This window comes from Akebia trifoliata, chromosome 11, assembly GCF_017979445.1.
Source record: "Akebia trifoliata isolate Shusen 1 chromosome 11, ASM1797944v1, whole genome shotgun sequence".
Lineage (NCBI taxonomy): Eukaryota > Viridiplantae > Streptophyta > Magnoliopsida > Ranunculales > Lardizabalaceae > Akebia > Akebia trifoliata.
In genome coordinates, this window is record NC_141385.1 from 16,741,658 (window position 1) to 16,766,216 (window position 24,559).

A 24,559-nucleotide genomic window follows, 5' to 3' on the forward strand; every position below is an offset into this window, starting at 1 on the left:
GCAATCGACCTTCAATCTGTAGTTGTGTATCCCGAACGAAAGAATCCACGATTCTTTGCACATGACATGTCAGTGAGTTTTTGAGTCCGGTTGCTAGGTTGAGTTCAAAAATCATTAGTCAAATTCATTGCTGATTTGAACTCAACTTGACAAGGGGAATCAAAACTCATCGACGTAGCATTGGGAAGAAAATTGTTGATCAGTTTCTCAAAATATTGATTTATCAGTATTTTTTCATGGTATTTATCTTGATTTTCGTCCTTATTTTATTAAATTAGATAAATAAGTATGTTAAGCCTCAATTTATCACATTTCATGTTATACCATGTTAATTAAGCTTAATTACACAAAATAATTATAAATATCAGAAAACTGATATTTAAATCAAGCAATCAGTCGAAAATTGATATCTAGATATTTTCATATCAATATGGCATAGTCCACCTCAGTTGGATTACCCTAGAATTGTTCCATTTTGCTTCGTACGTAAGATTTTACACAAGAATGCTGGCTATTATTTTTGGATCCTTCGAGAGCACCTCAAGTCTATAAATAGATCATTTTTCCAATTAGGAAAGAGTCTTTTGGTACTTGTCCCTTCTCTCTTCTCCACCCAATGCTCTTGGTATTTTCTTTGTAATTTTCATTTTTTTACTTAGATTTTATTTTAGCAACTTCTACAATTTCTAAAGGAGATAGTATATTTTGGTTACCGTGAATACAAGTGTTATTTATTTTACTTCTTTTTGTATCCTTGTCATGACCATAGGCTAGATTCCCTCCATTAGTGAGAGGAAGAAGTCTAGGAAAAGTTTTAATTATGTGTTATTTCTTTATCCTTCCGTGTTCTTTATAATGTTTATAGGATTCATTTCAAGGTTTTATCCAACTCTATTGGATCAAAGTTGTAGATGAATTTTTACACTTTATATACTTAACTTAGATGTTTTATGCTTAGATAAAATCAAGATAGAACATTTTGGTGGTAGGGACTTCACACATTAATGAGTGAAGGAGTCCTAATTATAATGTTTTCTCAAAAAACTTCATGTCATATCTTCCAACCAAAGGAGCCCACACTAAGCCCTTGAGGTTGAGTGCAAAAAAGGATAAATTCAAATATAATTTTATTTGCTCAACGTATCTTAGTTTAGTTTATGCATAAGGGTCAATTCATGAACCAAACTTATAATTTTCTAGTTGAGCTAATCGAGAGTACTTAAAATTGAAGCACTAATAATGGAGACTTTGATAAAAAAAAATCCTGTTAAGAAGTCAAGAATGTACGAGATGAAGGTAGATACTGATCTCAAAAATGTTATGTCCAATCTAATGAGTAGTATGAACAATCTTACAAATAAGCAAGATACTTTCAGCATCTCAATATCTACTCCTCACTATCGTTCAGTTTCACAAGCTTCGATCAAGCAAACTTCTTTATGTATCTTGTGTGATAACAATCACCATTTGGTTGAATATTGTCCCAACTTACCATATATTAAAGTCAAACAGGCCAATGTTGTTAATGACTACAATGCTTTTGGGAAGGCCACTCAAAATTCGTATAGTCAAACGTATCATCTAGATAATAGGTTTCATCCAAACTTTTTGTACAAACAAAACGAACCTACTCAATTTATTCATTCGCCAGGTTACAATAGAAGTTATCCTAAATAAGTTGGTTCTTTTATGAACCAAGCCATTATTCCACAAGTCCCGTATCAATCTCGACAATTTACTAAATGTAAAGCCATAATTCTAAATTTCATACCTAATTACAATATATTGCATAGTCCAAAGGATATGCGGTGATATGTGAAAGGACATGCGGTGATATGCGAAAGTTCTGAAGGGACAAGTAAAAGTTTTCTCCTTATCGATAAGAGCAATGGGTATTTGGTTGTACTTGGAGTAACCATCCAAGAAGTAATAATGATAATGTCTTGTTAGATACTCTAACATTTGGTCAATGAAAGGTAGTGAAAAGTGATCATTGGAAGTCATTGAGTTGACCTTTCTATAATCGATACACACTCCATCCAGTTTGGACTCGAATAGGAATTAACTCATTATCTTGGTTCACTACCATAGTGAGACCAGATTTTTTGGAACAACTTGAATGGGACTCACCCAACGACTATAAAAAATAGGGTAGATACCCATATTTAAGAGTTTCATTACTTCACTTCGGATTACATTTTTCATGATAAGATTTAGCCATCTCTAAGGTTCTAAAGAAGGTTTAGTGAAATCCTCTAGACGAATGTGATGCATTACCATAGATGAACTAATTCTCTTAATGTTAGTTATGATTTAACCAGTAGCTTCTTGATTTTCTCTAAAAACTTTAACGACTTTTCTCTTGGACTACACTAAGGTGAGAGGAAATTATCATAGGCAAAATTTAATTTTTACCAAGAAATGTGTATCACAAAGTCGTTAGAAGCACTTTGAGTTATAATTTAGGAAGATCAATTTGGGAAGGAATAAGAATGGAAGTACGAATAGGAAGATTTTTTACTTTTACGTGCCAACACGTATAGTCTAAATAAATAACAGATTCAATCAAAGCATTGACTTCGCTTATGGGCTTTTCTATGTTAAAATCTTGACAAAAATGGGTTAAACATCTTTCTAGGGGATCAAAATATCCTAAATCTTGACACGTTTGATTGACTAGCATATCTAACATGTTCACTTCCTTCACATCATCATCTACATCAATTCATTGAAAATTGTGGAAAATATTTAATTTGACTTTCATATCCCCAAATGTTAAAGTCATAATCTCGTTTTTACAATGAATGACTGTGTCAGAAGTTACTAAAAATGAACGTCATAGGATTATGGGAACATAACTATGTGGATTAATAATTGGCTCTGTGCATAAGATAACAAAGTCAACTAAAAAATAAAATCCTTAGCTCTTACTTTCATATTTTCATTATACCTTTGGGAACCTTGATGGACCTATCGGCTAAACTCAAAGTGATATTGTTTGGGTTTCAAAACCCATAAACGTAATTGTTTATAAACGGAATAAGATAAAAGATTCACACTCGCCCCTAAGTTTAAAAGACATTTTTCAACTACTTGATCTTCAATGTGAATGGAAATTGTCGGACATTTAGGATATTTAAGTTTTAGTGCAATCGTTTGCTAGATGAGAGATGAAGTTTGGGCTGCCATTATGACTTCCCGAGGTGTTTTCCTCTTAGCTGTGGTCAAATCTTTTAGAAATTTTGCATAAGAAGGTATTTGCTTAATGTCATCTAGGAATAGAATATTGAGGTGCATATTTTGAAAAACTTCGAGGACACCCTCAAATTGATTACTCTTATTATTGTCTCTAAGGTAATGGGAAGATAGAACTTTTGGAATAAAGTTTTTCCAAATCTTTCTCCTTCTCCTTAAGAAATTTAACAATTTTTTTTACTTGAACTTTGTCCTTTTTTGAAACATTATCTTCCTCGTCAATAGGCTGGACCTTATTATCCATCTTTTTTCTTGATCTTAAGGTGTAGATAACTTGGATAGAGTTTTGTGGATCTCCAAAATGGCTTCCTACCTCGTTTTGACTTTTTAGTTTGTTGGGAACCGTAAATTGACCTCTAAGGTTAGAAATAGTTTGATTGGGGATGCAAAACCCCAAGTTTTCGATTCGTATCTCAAGGAAAAATAAATAGTCGACGTTTAAGAAAATCTTCAAAGTGAGACTTAGGACAAAACTTTAAGATCTTTTTCTGATCATTTTTAATGAAATTTAACCTTACCATTGGATTCAAAATAATAAAAAAACATACTTAAACCTATAAGTACGCTCAAATGCAAGTCCGAACAGAAAATTTATAAAATCCTCGATTATCGAGTTGGACCAGGCTAAAATAATGACTTTTTACTAGAGCAAGAAATGTTAAGATTTGATCATACCCTTGGATTTGTAATGAAAAATTATAGAAAATAGACTATTTACTTATCATTTTTGGAGTCCAAAAAGTCGAATTATCGTCAAAAACGAAAACGACGTTAATTGTAGGATTCCATTGGGCCAAAAAAGTAAATTTTTGTTAGAGACATAATTTGTAGAATTTGATTATACCATTAGATCCATAACGAAAAATTAGACAACATAGAGTATTCTTTCGTCACTTTTGGAGTCTAGACGATCAATTTATTGTCGAATGAAACAATAGGTAAAATACCGATTTCGTTCTGCACTTATATAAATAATTTTTTTAATAAAAAACACTATTCACCATCATTCAATTTCATTAAAAATCAACCAACGAGTTTTAAAAAAATTTTTGATTTTCTTCCGAAGTTCAACCTTAGAATTACCGTGAAAGATCTGTCTTCGACTTCCAACGTAGAAGGGAAAAACGTCTGCAACGTCATTTTCTACAAAACCCACCCAATTTCCTTCCGTTTTCTCACCTTTTTCATCCCGTATCATAAAAAATCAACCGTAGATAATATGTGGGTTTCGAAACTTGAACCACAGATTTCATCTATTTTCAGGCCAAATCGTCCTCCATCATAGGAGGGAGAAAAGACGACAACATCGAGATCTTCAAAATCACTGGGTCAAATTCAAAAATCTATTACCTCGAAGTTCGATTTACCTCAATTTTCATGTCGATCGTCTCAATTTTCGTACATGCACTTCGATTCTATCTCACAAAGATAGTAAGGGACTCTCAATTTCTATTAGTAATCATAAATTATGAAAATTACATTTAAGATTTCATTAAAAATTTGTGATGTGTTTTAAAAAATATAGAATTCTTTTTTTTATTTTAAATTCACACCAGAACTTGCATGTTTGATATGTTTAATTGTATGTTATAACAAATTATATTTGGATAAGATATTTCACCGGGTTATTTTCGCTAGTTGGGTTCTGTGCACTGCTCAGAACCTGTTTTCATATAAGTTTTGTAATTTTTTAATTTAAATGATAAAAATAAATTTCATAATTAGAAAAAAAAATGATTTAATATTCAATGAACTCATATTAAGTTGATGAATATCATAAAGTAAATATTTTGTTTGACAGATTGAAAACTACGAGAATTGAAAGGATATCCAGGGATAATGATTGTAATGCTGTGTGTAGGTTGGTGAAGGGATTGTAATGCTATGTGTAGGTTGGTGAAGGGATATCTAGGGATAATGATTGGTTGCATGTTTATTTAAATTCTGTTGGCGCAGAGGCTCTGAATTCTATTATTTCTTTTAGGTCGGGTGTCCACAATTATATGGTAGGAAACTGAATATCCATTCTCAACCTTGTATTGTTAATTTCTCTTTTATTTTCAAATGAATATAATATATATATATATATAGTTATTTTGTGAGCTATTAAAGAGTTTGTGAATGCCTAAAGGGATAGTGCGTCATATCATCAGGTGTAATACCCCGAATTTTTAACTCGTATCTTGAGGGAACTTGAAAATGGAATTGTGGAAAAATTTGAAAGGAAAACTTAGATTAAAGTATTCGAATATTGTTACGTTCATTTTCAATGAAAATCGACATAACTATTGGATTTAACAAAGTCGAAATATATATATTAGCCTATAAGCAAGTTCGAATTCGAGTTCGGGTGGAAAAGTTATGAAATTCTCGAATTTCATGTTGAGTGGGACCTAGAAAGGTAAATTTTTTCAAAAATGAGATTCAAGAAAATTCGATGACACCATTAGCTCCGTAGCGAAAAATTATTTAAAATGGAATACTCATCCGTCGAATTTCGAATCTGGAGAGTCAAAATGTCACCAACCATCAAAAGAAATAAAAATTACGAAGATGCCCTCAACCTTGTCATAAAAGAAAGCTAACTTTATTTTTATTCATTTCTTTCTCTTTTTCTCTAAGGAACCCCAAATCAGCCATTTCTTTATTCTAGGGTTTCAACCCATTCTCACCAACGTCCATCGTGATCAAGCCTGTATTGATAGTCGACGAAAAAGGAAAAGTCATTGGCATCGACGAACTCCATGTTCTTACCCTATTAAACCCTCATTTTTGTTTATTTCTTTTGATCTCTCACCAAAAACAATATGAGAGTTTGAGTCTACCCGCTTGGAAGCCCATCCAATGTCGAAGAGGAGTCGTCCACCATCATTGAAAGAGGAAGGACACCTTCATCAAGGGTTTCGTGGCCAACTCATTCGTTTTGCACCCAAGTCAATCCAAACTTGTCTCTCGTGCCACCGAACCTTGATCCTTCGTACTAACTCACCACCTTTGGCGTCCACAAACTTCGGTAGGAGACTTTCAATTCTTAGTAGTAACTTTAGATTTTGAAATATGTATTTTGGGATTTTTATCAAAAATATGTTGTAATTATAAATCATAGAAATCTTTGGTTTGATTCTAAATTCATGGTAGAAATAGATGTTTTGATGTGTTTTTATCAAACTTTACTATTAAATTCGTGGGTGGGTCGAAGGATTCGATGGACAAAAGAGAAACCTGAAAAATGGGTTGAAAAATCGAAAATTTACGAAGTTGTTTAGTGCTGTCGGCAGGAGCTGTTGGTTCCACCGATACCTGCCGAAAGCCATTTTGTCGGTCCCATCGACAGAAACAGCTTATCAGAACTAACTTTTAACTTTTGGCTTACTCTCCCCACAGCTTATATATGATTTCCTACCTTTCATACCATTAAAAGTATTTACTTTAAGTTCTTTAATGAAATTAAGGTTTTACCTCCCATTTTAGAATAATGGGAATGGTTTCAAGATCTGAATCTCAAAGGATCAAAATTCAAAAATTGGTTTCAAGAATAAAACAAAATTTTTGACGTTTTCGACAAATTTTCAAAAGTGAATATCTTTCATGTTACTTTGAATTAGATTATAAAAATTATATGGTGTCAAATCTTGTGGTCAAGGATTTCATTTTCAAAAATCCGTTTTCAATTTCGAGAACTTTAAAAATTTGATTTTCAACACCTAGCCAATTTTTCACCGGCTTTTTCAACTTTGGCAGTTTGCCTTCGCATACCCATTAAGACTCCGTTTTAACAAAAATTTCATGGTTTTGTCGATTGAATGATCAAAGTGACTTTAAAAACTTGAAAAAGAAATGTTTGGTTTGAAATGTCGAAAAGTTAAGACATCAAAAGAATGGAAAAGGGGATGAACGATAAAATGTTAGAATCACACCGAAGGGCGATGCCTGCATTTTACATTGCATGTTGTGTGTATGTTGGTGAAGGGATATTCAAGGATAATGAATAGTTGCACGTTTATTTAAATTTTGTTAGCGCAGAGGCGCCGAGTACTGTTATTTATTTTAGGCCAAGAGGGCACTGTTGCATGATAGGAACTGGATATCCATTTTCAACCTTATTATGTTAATTTCTCTTTTGTTTTGAAAAGAAAATAATATGTAAATATGTATCTATTTTGTGAGCTGTTAAAGAGTCTGTGAATGCCTAAAGAGATAGTACGTCATATCATCCGGAGTGGGGTACTATCCTGGGATGTATGGTAGGGACCACCAAGCTCATATGTGGTATGAAACTCATATGAGAGTGGAGTCACAACTGGAATTCGAGTCCATTCCTTTCTATCTTTATCAGTGGACGTGTATTGTAAAGGTGGTCGTTTATGAATGGAGTTGTTTACGATTGGGAGTGATCCTAAAAGCGAGATTTATGTTGTAACATTATGTCTCGATTGGGAGTGATCCAATCGTGAATCCTAACTCTCTAATTCTATTACTCCATCATTGTGTAATATGTATATGTATTCTATTTTGAATTATAGACTGAAAAACATGTCTGCTATTTTAAATGTTGTCAATTATATTTGCATAAGAATGAAAATGTATACTGAGTATGGATGACTGATGCCATGTGAAATTTTAAACTGTTTAGTTTCTCATCCTTGGCTATATGTACCAGTTAATCTTAGTTTGATTTGTAAAGCTTGTATATTTTGAAATGTATCAGTATGATTACTAGATCACATTTGGTAAGATTATTAGTAGGAATTGTTTGTGGACCTACTGGGTAACCTTTGTTATTCACCCTTTACTTCCCATTTGTTTATAGCTTTAGAGCCTGTAGTCAGAGAGACACTTGTAGAGCCATCAACCAAGGATCATCTGGTGGGTCATACCGACGACCAGAGTTCATTACCCGGTTAGCATTGGTACTACTTCACTTAGGAGTCTGTTCGTCCTAGGATGTGTATATAGTGTTATGAGTTGAATGATAGGGCTATATTAGAGTGAGGATAAGTTTCTGTAATCCTGTGTACTTTACCATTTTGCACAACTCTGATCGAATCTTATGCTATTCGTAACTTACTAACTTTCGTACCTTGTATAAACTTGGCATCTCTTATATTCAGGTTTGGTTGGATATTGGTTTATCAGGTTTTGAGTTCTGTGGAACGCTAATATAAACAGAGGAGACCATGCCAAAATTTCGAGGCGCCACCTAGTGCCTCGAGGTGTCATTAGGACTTGTGTTAGCGTTTGACAAGGCCCACAGATGGTATTAGAGCTCATTAGTAGTTTCAAATTGGGATTACAAGCTCTTCCGTGTCTAGAGTCCATAGAGCCTAGTATGACTAAGATAGGATTCTAGGTTCATTCAGTTAGTAATGAAAATGGTGTTCATTACTAAATTCCCACTTAAGATATCGATTAACCTTTTCATAAGAATGACCTTAGCCTTATGATAATAAAGGCCTTGTTGCTAATGAACAGAAACGAAATGAGCGGACGAGGCAAAGGTAGAGGCTGAGGGAGAGGCTGAAACATAGTAGAAATGGGACAGGTATCACATCAAACCCCCGATCTGATATCGCAGTTGATGTTGTTTATGGGATAGATGACTTAGTCCCAGAACAAGTTTAGGAAAGAGATGCTCGAGCCACAGGCTAGGCTAGCTGAGGAGGTGGCTGAGTAGAAAGAACGCCAGGCATCTTCACAAGATGTCAACCCTATTCCACCCGCAGAGCCTCCATACGAACCACGGCCACAAGTTGTACCCCTGAGGGCCGCGGGAACTCCTCCGCCCCACGTACAAATAGATCCGGGGGATGTGACTACAGAACTTCCAACGACTACGTCCACCAAAATTTGGAGGTTCTTTCGACTTGACTGAGGTTGAGGAGTAGGTTTTGAGGACCCGAAAGATCTTGAGTACCATGTAGTGCCCGAGAGACCAATGGGTACCGGTTGCTCCATTTCAGTTCGAAGGGGATGCCAACCATTGGTGGCGTTCAAAGAAGAATGTTTTGGGGGACGCACCTTTCGAGTGATTCGATTTTGAGAGGATGTTCCTAGATAGAATCATATCCGAGACAGCCCGAGAGATCAAGCATCAGGAATTTTCAAGTTTGTGCAAGACAACCTATCTGTTACAGACTATGAGTTGAGATTTACTAGGTTATCACGATACACAATCGAGCTCATTTCGATCGATCTATAGAAAGCTCATAGATTTTTCAGAGGACTACAACCCTACCTAAGGCCCAGGATGTCAGTGATTAAGATCACCAGCTACAGAGACATAGTAAATCAAGCTCAGAGGGTTGAGCGAGAGGATATGGAGTTGCAGACTTCGAGGGGGCAAACTAGTCGACCCTAGATTTCGTTTCCTTTTAGGGCTGATCCAGCCAAGAGACCGATGTTTTCATGACCGAGTGCCTCTATACCCATGTATTTGCAGTATCAGGCTCCTACACCGTCAAGTTATGGACCAGTTGGGGCTCCAGTGAGGCCAACTGGGCCAAGGGGACTAACCAGATAGATTCTGAGACCACCTGCCTCATAAAGACCTATACAGACGAGACCATTAACATGCTTTGGGTACGGGTAGATGGGACACATCAGGAAAAATTGTCCTTCATCACAGCCACAGTCGGGGGTGATTCCTAGACCCCAAGGTAGAGTTTATCATCTAACTCAGGAGGAGATACTAGTCTCGGACGAGGTGCTAGAAGGTACAATTTTGATTTCCAATATTAGGATTCGAGTGTTATTTGATACCGATTCTTCTAGATCATATATTTCCACTGAGATTGCATGGTTATTAGAATTAGAAATTTCTAACATGAGCCAGGTATTGAAATTATCTACACCATTGGAAGATCGACAAATAGCCAAGAAATTATGTGGGAACTGTGAAATTAGGATAAAGGACCAAGAGATGAGGACCGACCTCATGACGTTAGATTGTTCTAACTTTGATGTCATTTTGGGGATGGATTGGCTAGTACAGAACCATGCCCACGTCGATTTCTTCATGAGGTCAGCAGTTTTTAGACGGTCGGGGTATCCAGAAGTCAAGGTTCGAGGATCCAGGTATAGAAGAGACGGTCCTTTATACAACCGGTTGGGAACCTTGAGTATATCAAACCTAGAGACATCGACAGATATGGTAGAGGTAGTCAGGCAATTTGGGGATGTTTTTCTAGGTGAGTTATCGGGTTTGCTTCCATGTCGTGAGATAGAGTTTTCTATCTATTTGGTACCAAGCACAGGGCCTATCTCCATTGCACCATACCGAATGGCCCTAGTAGAAACCCAAGAATTGAAAGTGGAGATCGACGAGCTTGCTAACTTGGGGTTTATTCAACTGAGTTTCTCACTTTGGGGAGCACCGATTTTGTTTGTCAAAAAGACGGATGGGTCACTTTGATTATGTATCGACTATCGAAAGCTAAATCAAGTGACTATGAAGAATAAGTACCCCCTTCCGCACATCGATGATCTGTTCGACTAACTATAAGGTGCCCAGTATTTCTCTAAGATTGACTTGCGATCCGGGTACCATCAGTTGAGGATTTAGGAGGTATATGTTCTGAAAACTACATTTCGGACTAGGCTAGGACACTTCGAGTATCTAGTGATGCCTTTCGACGTTACGAATGTGCCGACAACTTTTATGGATCTGATGCACTGGGTATTTTGGGAGCACCTCGACAAATTTGTCATTTTGTTTATAGGTGACATCCTAATTTACTCCATGTCAAGAGAGGATAACAAAAGACACCTCAGAGTCACACTACAGATCTTACGAGAGCATAAGTTATATGCTAAGTTCAACAAATGTAAGTTCTGGCTCCAGAAGGTGAAGTTCCTAGGACACGTGATGTCCAATGAAGGAATAACAGTAGACCCTTCTAAGGTTGAAGCCGTATTGATGTGGAAACAGCCGAAGACAGTGATAGATATTAGGAGCTTTCTTGGGATGGCCTGCTACTATAAAAGGTTTATTAAGGGATTCTCCACTCTTGCAGGACCCTTGATGAGACTGACACAGAAAAACGTTTGGTTTGAGTGGGATGATAAGTGCGAGACTATATTTGAAGAATTGAAGGAAATATTGACGACCGCTACAATTTTAGTATTATAAATTCCGGGTGAAGGTTTGACGATCTTTACAGATACTTTTGGGATTGGTTTGGAAGTCGTATTGATGCAGTTTCGGAAGGTAGTGGCATACGCATCTAGGAAGTTGATGTACTACGAGAAGAATTATCTCATTCATGACCTGGAATTAGCTGTTATACTGTTCGCCCTACGTATTTGGAGACATTACTTATCCAAAGAGAATTTGTAAGTATTCTCCGATCATAAAAGTCTCAAGTACATATTTTCGCTACGAAAATTAAATATGAGACAATGACGTTGGATGTAATAGGACTGTGATTTTACCCTTAAGTATCACCCGGGGAAAGCCAATATGGTGGCCAACGCATTGAGTAGAAATACTGTAGCTCATATGTTGGTGAAAGAATGGTAGTTGCTTGAGCAAGCCATAGAAACCGTATTTGAGACTCTAAGGGGAAGGTACAGACCGCACATTTACCTGGGTACATTGATGATTGAAAATGAGTTGATAGCACGAATTAAGGAAGCCCAGAAGGTAAATGATGATGCGAGAGAGTATGAGACAAAGGCTAGGGATCTGGCCAACCTAGACTGGTCGAAAGGATTAAATGAAGTTCTTAGATTTCGAGGTAGGATATGGATACCACAGGACTCGCAATTGAAATCTGACATACTAGGTGAGGCACACCGTTCCCGATATTCTATACACCTAGGCGGTACGAAGATGTATAAAGACTTGCGAAGAAATTTTTGGTTCTCGGGTATGAAGATGGAAATTGTAGAATATGTAGGTAGATGCCTAACTTGCCAGTAAGTCAAGGCAGAACATCACAACCCAGCAGGCTTACTCTAATCATTACCAATAACGGAATGGAAATGGTAGCACATGACCATGGACTTTGTAATAGGATTAACAAGAACCAGTGACGAGTCAAATGCCATATGGGTGATTGTGGATCGACTAACAAAATCGGCACATTTCATCCCAATCCGAGTTTTATTTGGCGTTGATATACTAAACTAGATATACATAGCTGAGGTATTTCGACTACATGGGGTACCAGTTTCTATCGTGTCTGACAGCGACCCCAGATTTACTTCTCGATTTTGGGAGAGTCAACACAAAGCAATGGGTACATAGTTGAACTTCAGTACAACTTTTCATCCACAGTCTGATGGACAGTCTGAGCGAGTTACTCAAATTCTAGAAGATATGCTTCAGACATATGTTTTGGATTTTTGAGGAGGTTGGAAGCGCTATTTATCGTTGGTGGAATTCTCCTACAATAACAGTTTTCAAGCTAATATTGGCATGGCACCATTCGAGGCTTTATACGGTAGGCCGTGTTGATCACCAATATATTAAGCAGGAATAGGAAATGCCACGGTGTTGGGACCGGAGGTTGTTGAGGAAACTACTGAGACAATACGCATTATACTTGACAGACTAAAAACTACTCAGAGTAGATAGAAAAGCTATGCAGACAAGCGGCGCAGACTTTTGGAATTTCAAGTTGGGGATAAAATATTCTTGAAAGTATCATCCCAAAAAGGAATCTCCAGGTTTGGTGTGAAGGGCAAGTTAAAGCCGTAGTTTGTTGGACCATTCCAGATAGCTAAACTGATAGGTCCAGTGGCTTATAGATTGATCATACCCCACAACTCGAGCAAGTTCACAACGTATTCGACATGTCTATGCTAAGAAGTGCTTATCCGATCCTTTACACGTGGTAGACTTGCGAGAGTTAGAGGTAGACGATGATGCATCATACAAAGAATGTGCGATACAAATACTTGACAGGAGAGTAAAACAACTCAGATCCAAAGTTATTCCTTTAGTCAAAGTGTTGTGGAGGTACCACAACATCGAAGTAGCCACTTGGGAAAAAGAGACAGAGATGCAGGCGAAATACCCCGAACTATTTCGAGCCTAAGGTACGATTTTAAATTTCGAGGTAAAATTTTTTATTAAGGGAGGAGAATGTAATATCCCAAAATTTTAACTCGTATCTCGAGGGAATTTGAAAATGGAATTGTGGGAAAATTTTAACGGAAAACTTAGATTAAAGTACTCGAATATTGTTACATTCATTTTCAATGAAAATTGACTTCCCCATTGGATTAAAAAGGTGAAAATATATATATTAGCCTATAAGCAAGTTCGAATTCGAGTTCGAGTGAAAAAATTATGAAATTCTCAAATTTCATGTTGAGTGGGACTTAGAAAGGTAAATTTTTGCTAAAATGAGATTCAGGAAAATTCGATGACACCATTAGTTCCGTAGCGAAAAATTATTCCAAATGAAATTCTTTTAATTCATTTTTTTTTCTTCTTCTCTAAAGAACCCCAAATCAGCCCTTTCTCTATTTTGGGGTTTAAACCCATTCTCACCAACCTCCATCGCGATCAAGATTAATCGTCGACGAAGAAAGAAAAATCATAGGCATCGACGAACTCCATGTTCTCACACCCCATTAAACCCTCATTTTCGTTCTTTCTCTTGATTTATCACCAAAAACAGCATGAGGGTTTGAATCTACCCACTTGGAGGCCTATCTAATGTCGAAGAGGAGTCGTCCACCATTGTTGAAAGAGGAAGGACACCTTCATCAAGGGTTTCGTGACCAACTTGTTCATTTTGTATCCAAGTCAATCCAAACTTGTCTCTCGTGCCGTCGAACCTTGATCCTTCGTACTAGTTCACCACTTTGGCATCCACAAACTTCGATAGGGGACTTTCAATTCTTAGTAGTAACTTTAGATTTCAAAATATGCATTTAACGATTTTTATTGAAAATATGTTGTAATTTTAAATCGTAGAAATCTTTGGTTTGATTTTAAATTCATGGTATAAATAGATGTTTTGATGTGTTTTTATCAAACTTTACTATTAAATTCGTGGGTGGGTCGAAGGATTCGATGGACGAAAAAGAAACCCGAAAAATGGGTTGAAAATTCAAAATTTTGCGAAGTTGTTAAGTACTGCCGGCAAGAGCTGTTGGTTCTACCGACACCTGTTGAAGGTCATTCTTTCGGTCCCACAAACAGAATGATGCTTCCGCTACCGTCAAAAACAGCTTATCAGAACTAATTTCTAATTTTTGGCTTACTCTCCCCACAGCTTATACATGATTTCCTACCCTTCATTTCATTAAAAATATTTACTTTAAGTTCTTTAATGAAATTAAGGTTTTACCCCTGATTTTAGAACAATGGGAATGGTTTCAAGATCCCAATCTCAAATGATTAAAATCTGAAAATTGGTTTCAAGAATAAAACGAAAATTTTAACGTTCTCGACAAATTTTCAAAAGTGAATATCTTTCGCGTTACTTTGAATTAGACTATAAAAATTATATAGTGTCGAATCTTGTGCTCAAGGCTTTCATTTTCAAAAATTCATTTTAAATTTTGAGAACTTTGAAAATTCAAGTTTTCGACACTTAGCCAATTTTTCACCAACTTTTCCAATTTTTGCAAGTTTGCCTTCGCGTACCCATTGAGACTCTGTTTTAACAAAAATTTAATGGTTTTGTCAATTAAATGATCAAAGTGACTTTGGAAAGTTGAAAAAGAATTGTTTGGTTTGAAATGTTGAAAAGTTAAGACATCGAAAGAATGGGAAAGGGGATGAATGGTAAAATGTTAGAATCACACCCGAGAGGCAATGCCAGCATTTTACATTGTATATTGTGTATAGGTTGGTGAAGGGATATCTTGGGATAATGAATGGTTGCATATTTATTTAAATTCTATTAGTGCAGAGGCGCTGAGTACTGTTATTTATTTTAGGTCGAGAGGGCTACTGTTGCATGGTAGGAACTAGATATCCATTCTCAACCATATTATGTTAATTTCTTTTTTATTTTGAAAGAAATATAATATATAAATATGTATCTATTTTGTGAGCTGTTAAAGAGTTTGTGAATGCCTGAAGGGATAGTACGTCATATCATCCTGAGTGAGGTACTATCCTGAGAAGTACGGTAGGGACCACCAAGCTCATACGTGGTATGGGACCCATATGAGAGTAGAGTCACAACTAGAATTCGGGTCCATTCCTTTCTATTTTTACCAGTGGACGTATATTATAAAGGTGGTCGTCTGTGAATGGAGTTGTTTACTTTGAGAATCACATGCACGCCTAATAGGCATAGACGAAGATGATTGGTCATTGATCACTAATAATCTAGTCGTAGTTAAATATTCTGACACATCGAAAAAAGACCCATTGCTTACGGTTACGTTAAACGGCCCGCTTGAGCCGAATAAATGGTTACCAGTGTGGTAAGCACAACGACCGGCCACAAAATTAGGAACTAAAAGCTAGATTTAGGTTATAATATCATGTCTAGACTGGGAGCGATCCAGTCATTAATTCCAACTCTCTAATTCTATTACTCCACCATTGTGTAATATTTGTCTGTGTTCAATTTTGAATTATATACTAAAAAGAATGTTACTATTTTAGATATTTTAAATTATATTTGCATAAGAATGAAAGTATACTAAGTATGGATGACTGATGTCGTGTGAAATTTTAAACTATTTTGTTGCTCATCCCTGGCTATATGTACCAGTTAACCGTTGTTTGATTTGTAAAGCTTACATATTTTGAAATGTATCAGTATGATTACTCGATCACGTTAGGTGAGGTTGTTAATAGGATTTGTTTGTGGATCTAATGGGTAACCCTTGTTACTTACCCTTTACTTTCCATTTTTTTATAGCTTCAGAGCCTGCAGTCGGAGAGGTACTCCTAGAGCCATCGAGCAAGGATCATCTAGTGGGTAATACTAATGACCAGAGTCCATTACCCGGTGAGCATTGGGACTACTTCCCTTAGGAGTTTGTTCGTCTTAGGAGGTGTATATATTGTTTTGGGCTGAGTGGTAGGATTATACTAGAGTGAGGATAAGTTTCTGTAATCCTATATACTTTACCATTTTGCATAACTCTAATCTAACGTTATGCCGTTCGTAACTTACTATCTTCCGTACCTTATATAATCTTGGCATCTGTTATATTCAGGATTGGTTGGATATTGATTTATCAGGTTTTGAGTTTCGTGGAATGTTAACATAAATAGAGGAGACCATGCCAAAATTTTGAGGCCCCACCTAGTGCCTCGAGGTGTCATCGGGATTTGTGTTAGCATTTGGCGGGGCCCACATATGGTATCGGAGCTCATTAGTAGTTCCGAATTGCGATTGCAAGCTTTTCCGTGTCTAGAGTCCATGGAGCCTAGTATGACTAAAGTAAGATTCTAGGTTCGTTCAGTTAGTAATGAAAATGGTGTTCATTACTAAATTTCCACTTAAGATATCGATTAACCCTTCCATAAAAATGACCTTAGCCTTATGATAATTAATGCCTTGTTGCTGATGAATAAAAACGATATGAGTAGACGAGGCAGAGGCAGAGGTCGAAACACAATAGAAACGGGACAAACATCGGATCAGACCCCCGATCCGATAGCGCAACTGATGTTGTTTATGGGACAGATGACTGAGTCCTAGAACAAGTTTAGCAAAGAGATGTTCGAGTCTAGGTTAGCTGAGGAGGTGACTGAATTGAGGGAGTGCCAGGCTTCCTCACAAAAGACCGACCCTATTCCACCCCTAGAGCCTCCACAGGAACCACGGCCACACGTTGTACCCTTGAGGGCTGCGGGAACTCCTCCGTCCCAGGCACAGATAGATCTGGGAGATGTGACTATATAACTTCCAACGAATATGTCCACCAAGATTTGGAGGTTCTTCCGATCTAGCTGAGGTCGAGGAGTGGGTTTTGACGACCCGGGAGATCTTGAGTACCATGCAATGCCCGAGAGACCAATGGGTACTGGTGGCTGTATTTCAGTTCGACAGGGATGCCAGCCATTGTTGTCGTTCCGAGAAGAATGATTTGGGGGATGCACCTTTCGAGTGGTTCGATTTTGAGAGGATGTTCCTAGATAGATTCATATCCAAGATTGTCCGAGAGATTAAACATCAGGAATTTTCAAGTTTGGTGCATGGCAACCTATCTGTTACAGACTACGAGCTAAGATTTACAAGGTTATCACAATACGTACCTGAGCTCATTCCGACCGATCTGTAGAAAGCTCGTAGATTTTTCAGAAGACTACGACCCTACCTAAGGGCCAGGATGTCAGTGATCGAGACCACCAGCTACAGAGACATATTGAGTCGAGCTCAGAAGGTTGAACGAGAGGATATGTGATGAGTGTCTCCAAACACTCAATTATACGCACATTTTCCGGATATTTATCTTGATTTTTATACCTATTTCTCTATATTAAGATAATAATCATGATAAGCCTCAAACCACCACGTTGCATGTTAATTAGGCTTAATTATATACAAATAAATTCATTTACTAGATAAATCTAATTACGTGTGTTTCTTGTGCAGAAAATCAACAATTTGGAATCAAAATCTCAAGGCAAAAGCATTTGGGCCCACTTTGGAATGCCCTAACACTTTGGAATGCCCTAATCCTTAACTCATATTCTCCTCTTTTGTCTTTTTGTGCAAAGAAAAGTGGAGGCTACTTTTAGACTCTTCTACACACATTTTTCTCTATAAATAGAGCCTTCATTTCTAGAGAAAGGGTCCCATCTTGGTTCTCTTATCCAAGACTCATTTAATCTAAGGCTCTTAGCCTATTCTCTTATTTTTTGTATTTTCATTTTCTAGTTATTTTCTTTTGGTTAAATAGTCTTGTAAGAAGTAGAAGAAGAAGTAGTGGTAATTTTCTCCATGAAATGAAGAAAAGTTCTTTCATCTCTTATCTTCCCTCTCTTGCAATGACATTAGGCTAAGTTCCCCTCCATTGGAGAGTGGAAAAGCCTAGAGCAAGTTCTTGTGTTATTTCTAATTTTATGCCTTTCTTTTATTTAAAATGCTTATGAATTCTCTTTAAGTTTCTTGCACATTTTATTCTTAATATAGATACTTTATGCTTAGATTAGATCAAGATAAAGTATGCTTAAATGAGATAATTTGTTGTAAGAATTTCTCAAGAAATTGTACTTTGTTTTTGTTCCTTTATTTTATTTTAATTGCAAAACTTTCCGATCTAAGGAGCTAACACCAAGCCCTTATGATTGAGTTATAAAAAGGCTAGAGACTAGAAATTGCTCATTAACATGTTTTAGGTAGATCCACCTCCAATGGTGTTTTAATTCATAAGTTTACTTGCTTTTAATTTCATTTACTTTAGTTTATTTTCTAGCAATTTTACATCTTCTTATAAGTTCAAAAATACAAAGAAAAACAGTTTTAATTCCTTTTAGTTAATTTGAATTTTATTTTCTTAGCTTAGCTCTATTCCTCCTTTCTCTTGGGTTCGATCCCCTACTTGCCCCACAAGTAAGATAAAACTAAGATTATTATTAATTCCGGTGAGAAGAACAACGATAGTCTCATCAATATGGAGTTACAGACTTCGAGGGGACAGAGTAGATGACCCCAAACTTTGTTTCCTCCTAGGACTGATTCGCCAAGAGGTCGATGTTTCCAAGACCTAGTGCTTTTATACCCACGTATTTGCAGTATCGGGCTCCTACACCGCCAAGTTATGGACTAGTTGGGGCTCCAGTGAGGCCAGCATGGCCAAGAGACCAACCAGATAGATTTCGAGACCACTAGCCCCATAGAGACCTATACAGACGGGACCATTAGCATGCTTTAGGTACGAGCAGATGAGACATATCAGGAGAAACTACCCTTCATCATAGTCACAATCGGGGGGTGATTCCTAGACCCTAGGGCTGAGTTTATCATCTAACTCAGGAGGAAATATCAGTCTCGGACAAGGTACTAGAAGGTACAATTTTGATTTTCAATATTAGAATTCGAGTGTTATTTGATACCGATTATTCTAGATCATATATTTCCACTTAGATTGCACGGTTACTAGAATTAGAGATTTCTGACACAAACCGGGTAATGAAACTATCTACACCATTGGAAGATCGACAGATTACCCAAAAATTATGTTGGAACTGTGTAATTAGGATAGAGGACCAAGAGATGAGCATCGACCTCATGGTGTTAGATTGTTCTGACTTTGATGTCATTTTGAGGATGGATTGGCTAGTACAGAACCATGCACACGTCGATTGCTTCGCAAGGTCAGTAGTCTTTAGACGACCGGGGTATCTGAAAGTCAAGGTTCGAGGATCCAGGTATAGAAGAGACGGTCCTTTATACAATCGGTTGGGAACCTTAAGTATATCAAAGCTGAAGATATCGACAGATATGGTAGAAGTAGTCAAGGAATTTGGGGATGTTTTTCCAGATGAGTTACCGGGTTTGCCTCAATGTCGTGAGATAAAGTTTTTCTATCGATTTGGTACCAAGCACAGGGCCTATCTCCATTGCACCATACCGAATGGCCCCGCTAGAAACCCAAGAATTAAAAGTGCAGATCGACGAGCTTACTAACTTGGGGTTTATTCAACCTAGTTCCTCACCTTGGGGAGCACCGATTTTGTTTGTCAAAATGAAGAATGGGTCACTTTGATTATGTATCGACTACGGGAGGCTAAATCAAGTGACCATTAAGAATAAGTACCCCTTTTCACGCATAAATGATTTGTTCGACCAACTATAAGGTGCTTAGTATTTCTCTAAGATCGACTTACGATCTGGGTACCATCAGTTGAGGATTTGGGAGGCGGATGTTTCGAAAACTACATTTCGGACTAAGCTATGACACTTCTAGTATCTAGTGATGCCTTCCAGCTTGACGAATGCATCGACAACTTTTATGGATTTGATGCACTGGGTATTTTGGGAGTACCTCGACAAATTTGTCATTATATTCATAAATGACATCCTAATTTACTTTAAGTCTAGGGAGGATCACGAGAGACACCTCAAAGTCACATATCCTACGAGAGCAAAAGCTATATGTTAAGTTCAGCAAGTGTGAGTTCTTGCTCCAGAAGGTGAAGTTTGTAGGACACGTGGTGTCCAATGAAGGAATAGTAGTAGACCCTTCTAAAGTAAAAGTCGTATTGATGTGAAAATAGCTGAAGACAGTGACAGATATTAGGAGTTTTCTTGGGATGGCCGGCTACTATAGAAGGTTTATTAAGGGATTCTCCACTCTTGAAACACCATTGACGAGACTGACGCAAAAAAATGTTCGATTTGAGTGGGATGACAAGTGCGAGACTGCATTTCAAGAATTGAAGGAAAGATTGACCGTCGCTCCAGTTTTAATATCTCCAATTCCCAGTGAAAGTTTGACGATATTTACAGATGCTTCTGGGATCTGTTTGGGAGCTGTATTGATAAAGTTTGGGAAGGTAGTGGCATACGCATCTAGGAAGTTGAAGAACCACAAGAAGAATTATCCCGTTCATGAACTGGAATGAGTTGTTATAGTGTTCACCCTATGTATTTGGAGACATTACTTATACGGAAAGAAGTTTGAAGTATTCTTCGATCATAAGAGTCTCATGTACATATTTTTGCAATGAGAATTAAATATGAGACAACGACGTTGGATGGAGTACCTCGAGGACTATGATTTTACCCTTGAGTATCACCTGAGAAAAGCCAATATGGTGGCCGACGCATTGAGTAGAAATACTATAGCTCATATGTTGGTGAAAGAATGGCGGCAGTTGTTTGAGCAAGCCATAGAAACCGTATTTGAGACTCCAAGGGGAAGGTACAGATCGCACATTTACCTGGGTACATTAAGGATCAAAAATGAGTTGATAGCACAAATTAAGTTATTAGATTTTGAGGCTAGGGAGCTGGCCAACCTAGACTGGTCGAAAGAATCAGATGAAGTTCTTAGATTTCGAGGCAGGATATGGATACCACAGAACTCGCAATTGAGATCCAACATACTGGGTAAGGCACACCGTTCCCGATATTCTATACACCCAGGAGGTATGAAGATGTATAAAGGCTTGCGAAGAAATTTTTGGTTCCTGGGTATGAAGAAGGCAATTGTAAGATATGTAGGTAAATGCCTAACTTGCCAATAAGTCAAGGTAGAACACCGCAACCTAGCAGGCTTACTCTAACCATTATCAATAGTGGTATGGAAATGGGAGGATGTGACCATGGACTTTGTAGTAGGGTTACCAAGAGCCAGTGACGGGTCATATGCCATATGGGTGATTGTCGATCAACTAACGAAATTGACATTTGGTCAATTAGATTTGTATAAAAAAAAAGCTATAGTGAGTACTGTTGATTGATGTAATATCAGTTTTAAAATGTTTAGTTGCTCATCCCTGACTATATGTATTATTTAATTATAGTTTCTTCTATAAAACTTTGCATATAAAAATGATTCAGTATGTTTATTCGTTAATGTTTGGAGAAGATTATTAGCAAAAAAAATTTGTTTTCCTACTAGGTAACCATTGTTACTCACCTTTCCTTTCTATTTTTTTAGTTTTAGAGCCTACAGTTGGTGAGGCGGGCATAGAACCAGCGCGTGGGGACCATCTGGTGGGTCAGAAGACGATCAGAGTCCATTACATGATGAGTACTAGGGTTATACCCCCTAGTGGTGTCAGTTAGATTAGGAGTATTATAAATTTTGTATCAAGTGTTAGAATTTTTGTTAGAGTGAGGATTTTCATAGTAATCCTGTATATTATTTATCATTTCGCACTCTAATCTATTTTTCAATGGCTAGATGTATATAGATCTTTTGCTGTTATTTCTGTTCTTGTATGTATATACAGGATATTGTCGATTTTGTTTATCAGGTGAAATAGGTTGAACACCTAGGAATGCTGACATAAACAGAGGAGACCATGCCGAAATTTTGAAACGTCACGTAGTGCCTCGAGATCTGACATGGGGCTTTATGTTAGTGTTTGGCTAGGCGTCACAAGGGAATTGCCCTTTCTCTCTCCCTCTAAGAAAAAGAGCTAATTGACCCGACTGAACTTCCATCTTAGCTATGGATGGAGCAGTGACTTAATTAATTTGAGTTTGGTTTTGATTGGTCTGCTATTGAGTTTGGATGAGCTGTTGTTGCTACTTCATCAACTCTGCCATCATAGTTTTTAAAGATGACTATTGTTAGCCAGAACAAACTTTATAAACCACGCTATATTAGGAAAATATGACTCAAATCATAGAAATCATCATTTTGAGATATAAAAAAAAAGCTTTACGAGAAAACATAAAAATGATTAAATTACAAAAATAACCATGTTGCCAGAACATCCCTAGAGACTACATTACGCTTAGGAAAACCCTTTCGAATACATAAAACAACAAATGAAAATCAAATAAATTGTTTCACCAATTTTCATAAATTTGACAAAATTACAAAAATACCCCTCATAGAGACCACAATCATTTCATGCCAAAAATCCATAAGTGACACACACTAATACTCTCACTGAATTCCTTACGAAAAACTAATTCCAGAACGTCAAAAAATAACATCCTAATGTAAAAGTCCCCTTTAAAGGTAAAATGGTAATTTTTCAATCCTAAAATTCAAAAAACCGAAACTAATAATTAAAATATTAATTAATTTTGAACAAATAAATTCAATTAATTAAGCCCAAGGGCCAAATTTTAAGTGGTAGTTCATTTATTCAAGTGGGGCCCACCTAATATTTAATAAGAAACCCTCAATCGGGGATCTTAAAGAATTTAGAATAATTTAATAAAGAACCTTCCATTGGGGGGTTCTCCAAAATTTAAAATTTCACTCTACGTAAGTTAAAAAATCAAAATAAAACCTATTTAAAAATTAATCAAAATTCAAATAAAAACTAGTCTAAACCACTTAACATATTAGTTAGAGATAAACCTTATCCCTAAGAGACCTAATCAAACCTAATCTTATCACTAAAACTCTTTAAAAAGGGGACTCTACTATCTAATTTCGAGGTCTTGAGAAATCCTAAAAAACTAAGGTAAAAAATTCTTCAAATACTTTACCAAACCCTAAATCTAGAGTCCCAAGTCAATACCTATCCCCCAAGTCCCAATTTTCAACGTAAAAAATACCTAGAAATATTAAAAGCACCTCAAAAAGTCATAAAAATATCCATATCTATAAAAAAAATGTCTCATCTTGAAGTTCAGAAATAGATCTAAAAAAAAAGATAAAATGAGAAGATTTACACAAGGAATGCTCACCGTCAGGTTTTGAGCGAACCATCGTTGTAATCGCTCAATTAAAAGAAAAATGTAATTTCTTTACTTTTATTATGAATTTAGGCTATTTTTTACAATGTAAATATTTGAAAGGAGTAGAGACCGACTTTCATCGGGTGAGATTGGTGCCAAACACCTTCCAATCTCATAACCTGATCCCCGTACCCATAATCCATTCGTAGTTCTATTTTTTTATCCATTTAGAGTCATTTTTTGGTTCCTAAATCATAAAACTAGGCAACGAATCCCAAAAAGAAAATAAAATAAAATCAGATCTGCACACGCAGATCGATGACACTCTTAGTTTTTTGCATAATTAACTATGTGATGACATGTCCCTAGGAGGGGGAGTGATTGCTAAGGTGTCAATTTTTGAGTAAAATTATGGACTCCACTGAGAAGACTAGCCATGAAAATTTTCAACTAGAGGTGGAATTTGACGTCATAGATACCTGGCCTTTGAGTTTGTAATTCTTCTCTATCATACTCTCTACCTGCACTACTCGAACTCTGAGTACTCTCCGCTAACTCGACTAAAATGACATAGGCCTAATTAGTGATTTAGTGTAGGAATTTCCCTTATGCATACACTTGATTAAGGTTTTTTGCATTTTTGGCAATCCCTTAAAAAAGAGTGTACTAGCTACATTTTCTCAAGCCCATGGTGTGGGAACTTAACTTGTAAGTCCTGGAATCTCTCCAAAGCTTGGGCAAATACCTCATTGGGCCTTCGCTTAAAACTTCAATTGGCTACCTTTGTTCTTTCGATTTTGGCCATAGGGTAGTATTTGCTTATAAACCTGTTTGTGAGTTCCATCCCATGTGTAAATAGAATCTGGCATGAGTGAGTTGAACCATGCAGCTGCATAATCATCTAGTATTAGCAAAAAAGACAAAACTTTACACTTTTGATATCCAAGTTCTACCTCTTGAAGGTATTACAGATTGTTAAAAACTTATTGAGATGTGTGTAGGGGTGCTCATTTTCTAGCCTATGAAATTTAGGTAGCATATTGATGGTAACTGGGCTTATT

The 24,559-nt window shown here is 36.7% G+C and overlaps 2 protein-coding genes across 2 annotated transcripts; both read left to right on the top strand.

The window, feature by feature from the left end:
- Positions 1-10,078: 10,078 nt before the first annotated feature.
- Positions 10,079-10,666, top strand: LOC147391057 (uncharacterized). Its single transcript, XM_086458977.1, has one exon. It carries the CDS (start codon positions 10,079-10,081, stop codon positions 10,664-10,666), a length of 588 nt encoding a protein of 195 aa, XP_086315103.1.
- Positions 10,667-20,866: 10,200 nt separating this feature from the next.
- On the top strand, positions 20,867-22,120 carry LOC147391058 (uncharacterized). Its single transcript, XM_086458978.1, has 3 exons — positions 20,867-21,278; positions 21,793-21,848; positions 22,088-22,120. Exons 1-3 carry the CDS (start codon positions 20,867-20,869, stop codon positions 22,118-22,120), a joined length of 501 nt encoding a protein of 166 aa, XP_086315104.1.
- The last annotated feature ends 2,439 nt before the right edge of the window (positions 22,121-24,559 follow it).

Coding starts and splice junctions, on each gene's coding strand:
- LOC147391057 (XM_086458977.1), top strand. CDS start 10,079: ATGAGCCAGGTATTGAAATTATCTACACCATTGGAAGATCGACAAATA.
- LOC147391058 (XM_086458978.1), top strand. CDS start 20,867: ATGAGACAACGACGTTGGATGGAGTACCTCGAGGACTATGATTTTACC. Junction 21,279..21,792: donor ATATTCTATACACCCAGGAG/GTATGAAGATGT, acceptor CTATTTTTTTAG/TTTTAGAGCCTACAGTTGGT. Junction 21,849..22,087: donor CAGCGCGTGGGGACCATCTG/GTGGGTCAGAAG, acceptor ATGTATATACAG/GATATTGTCGATTTTGTTTA.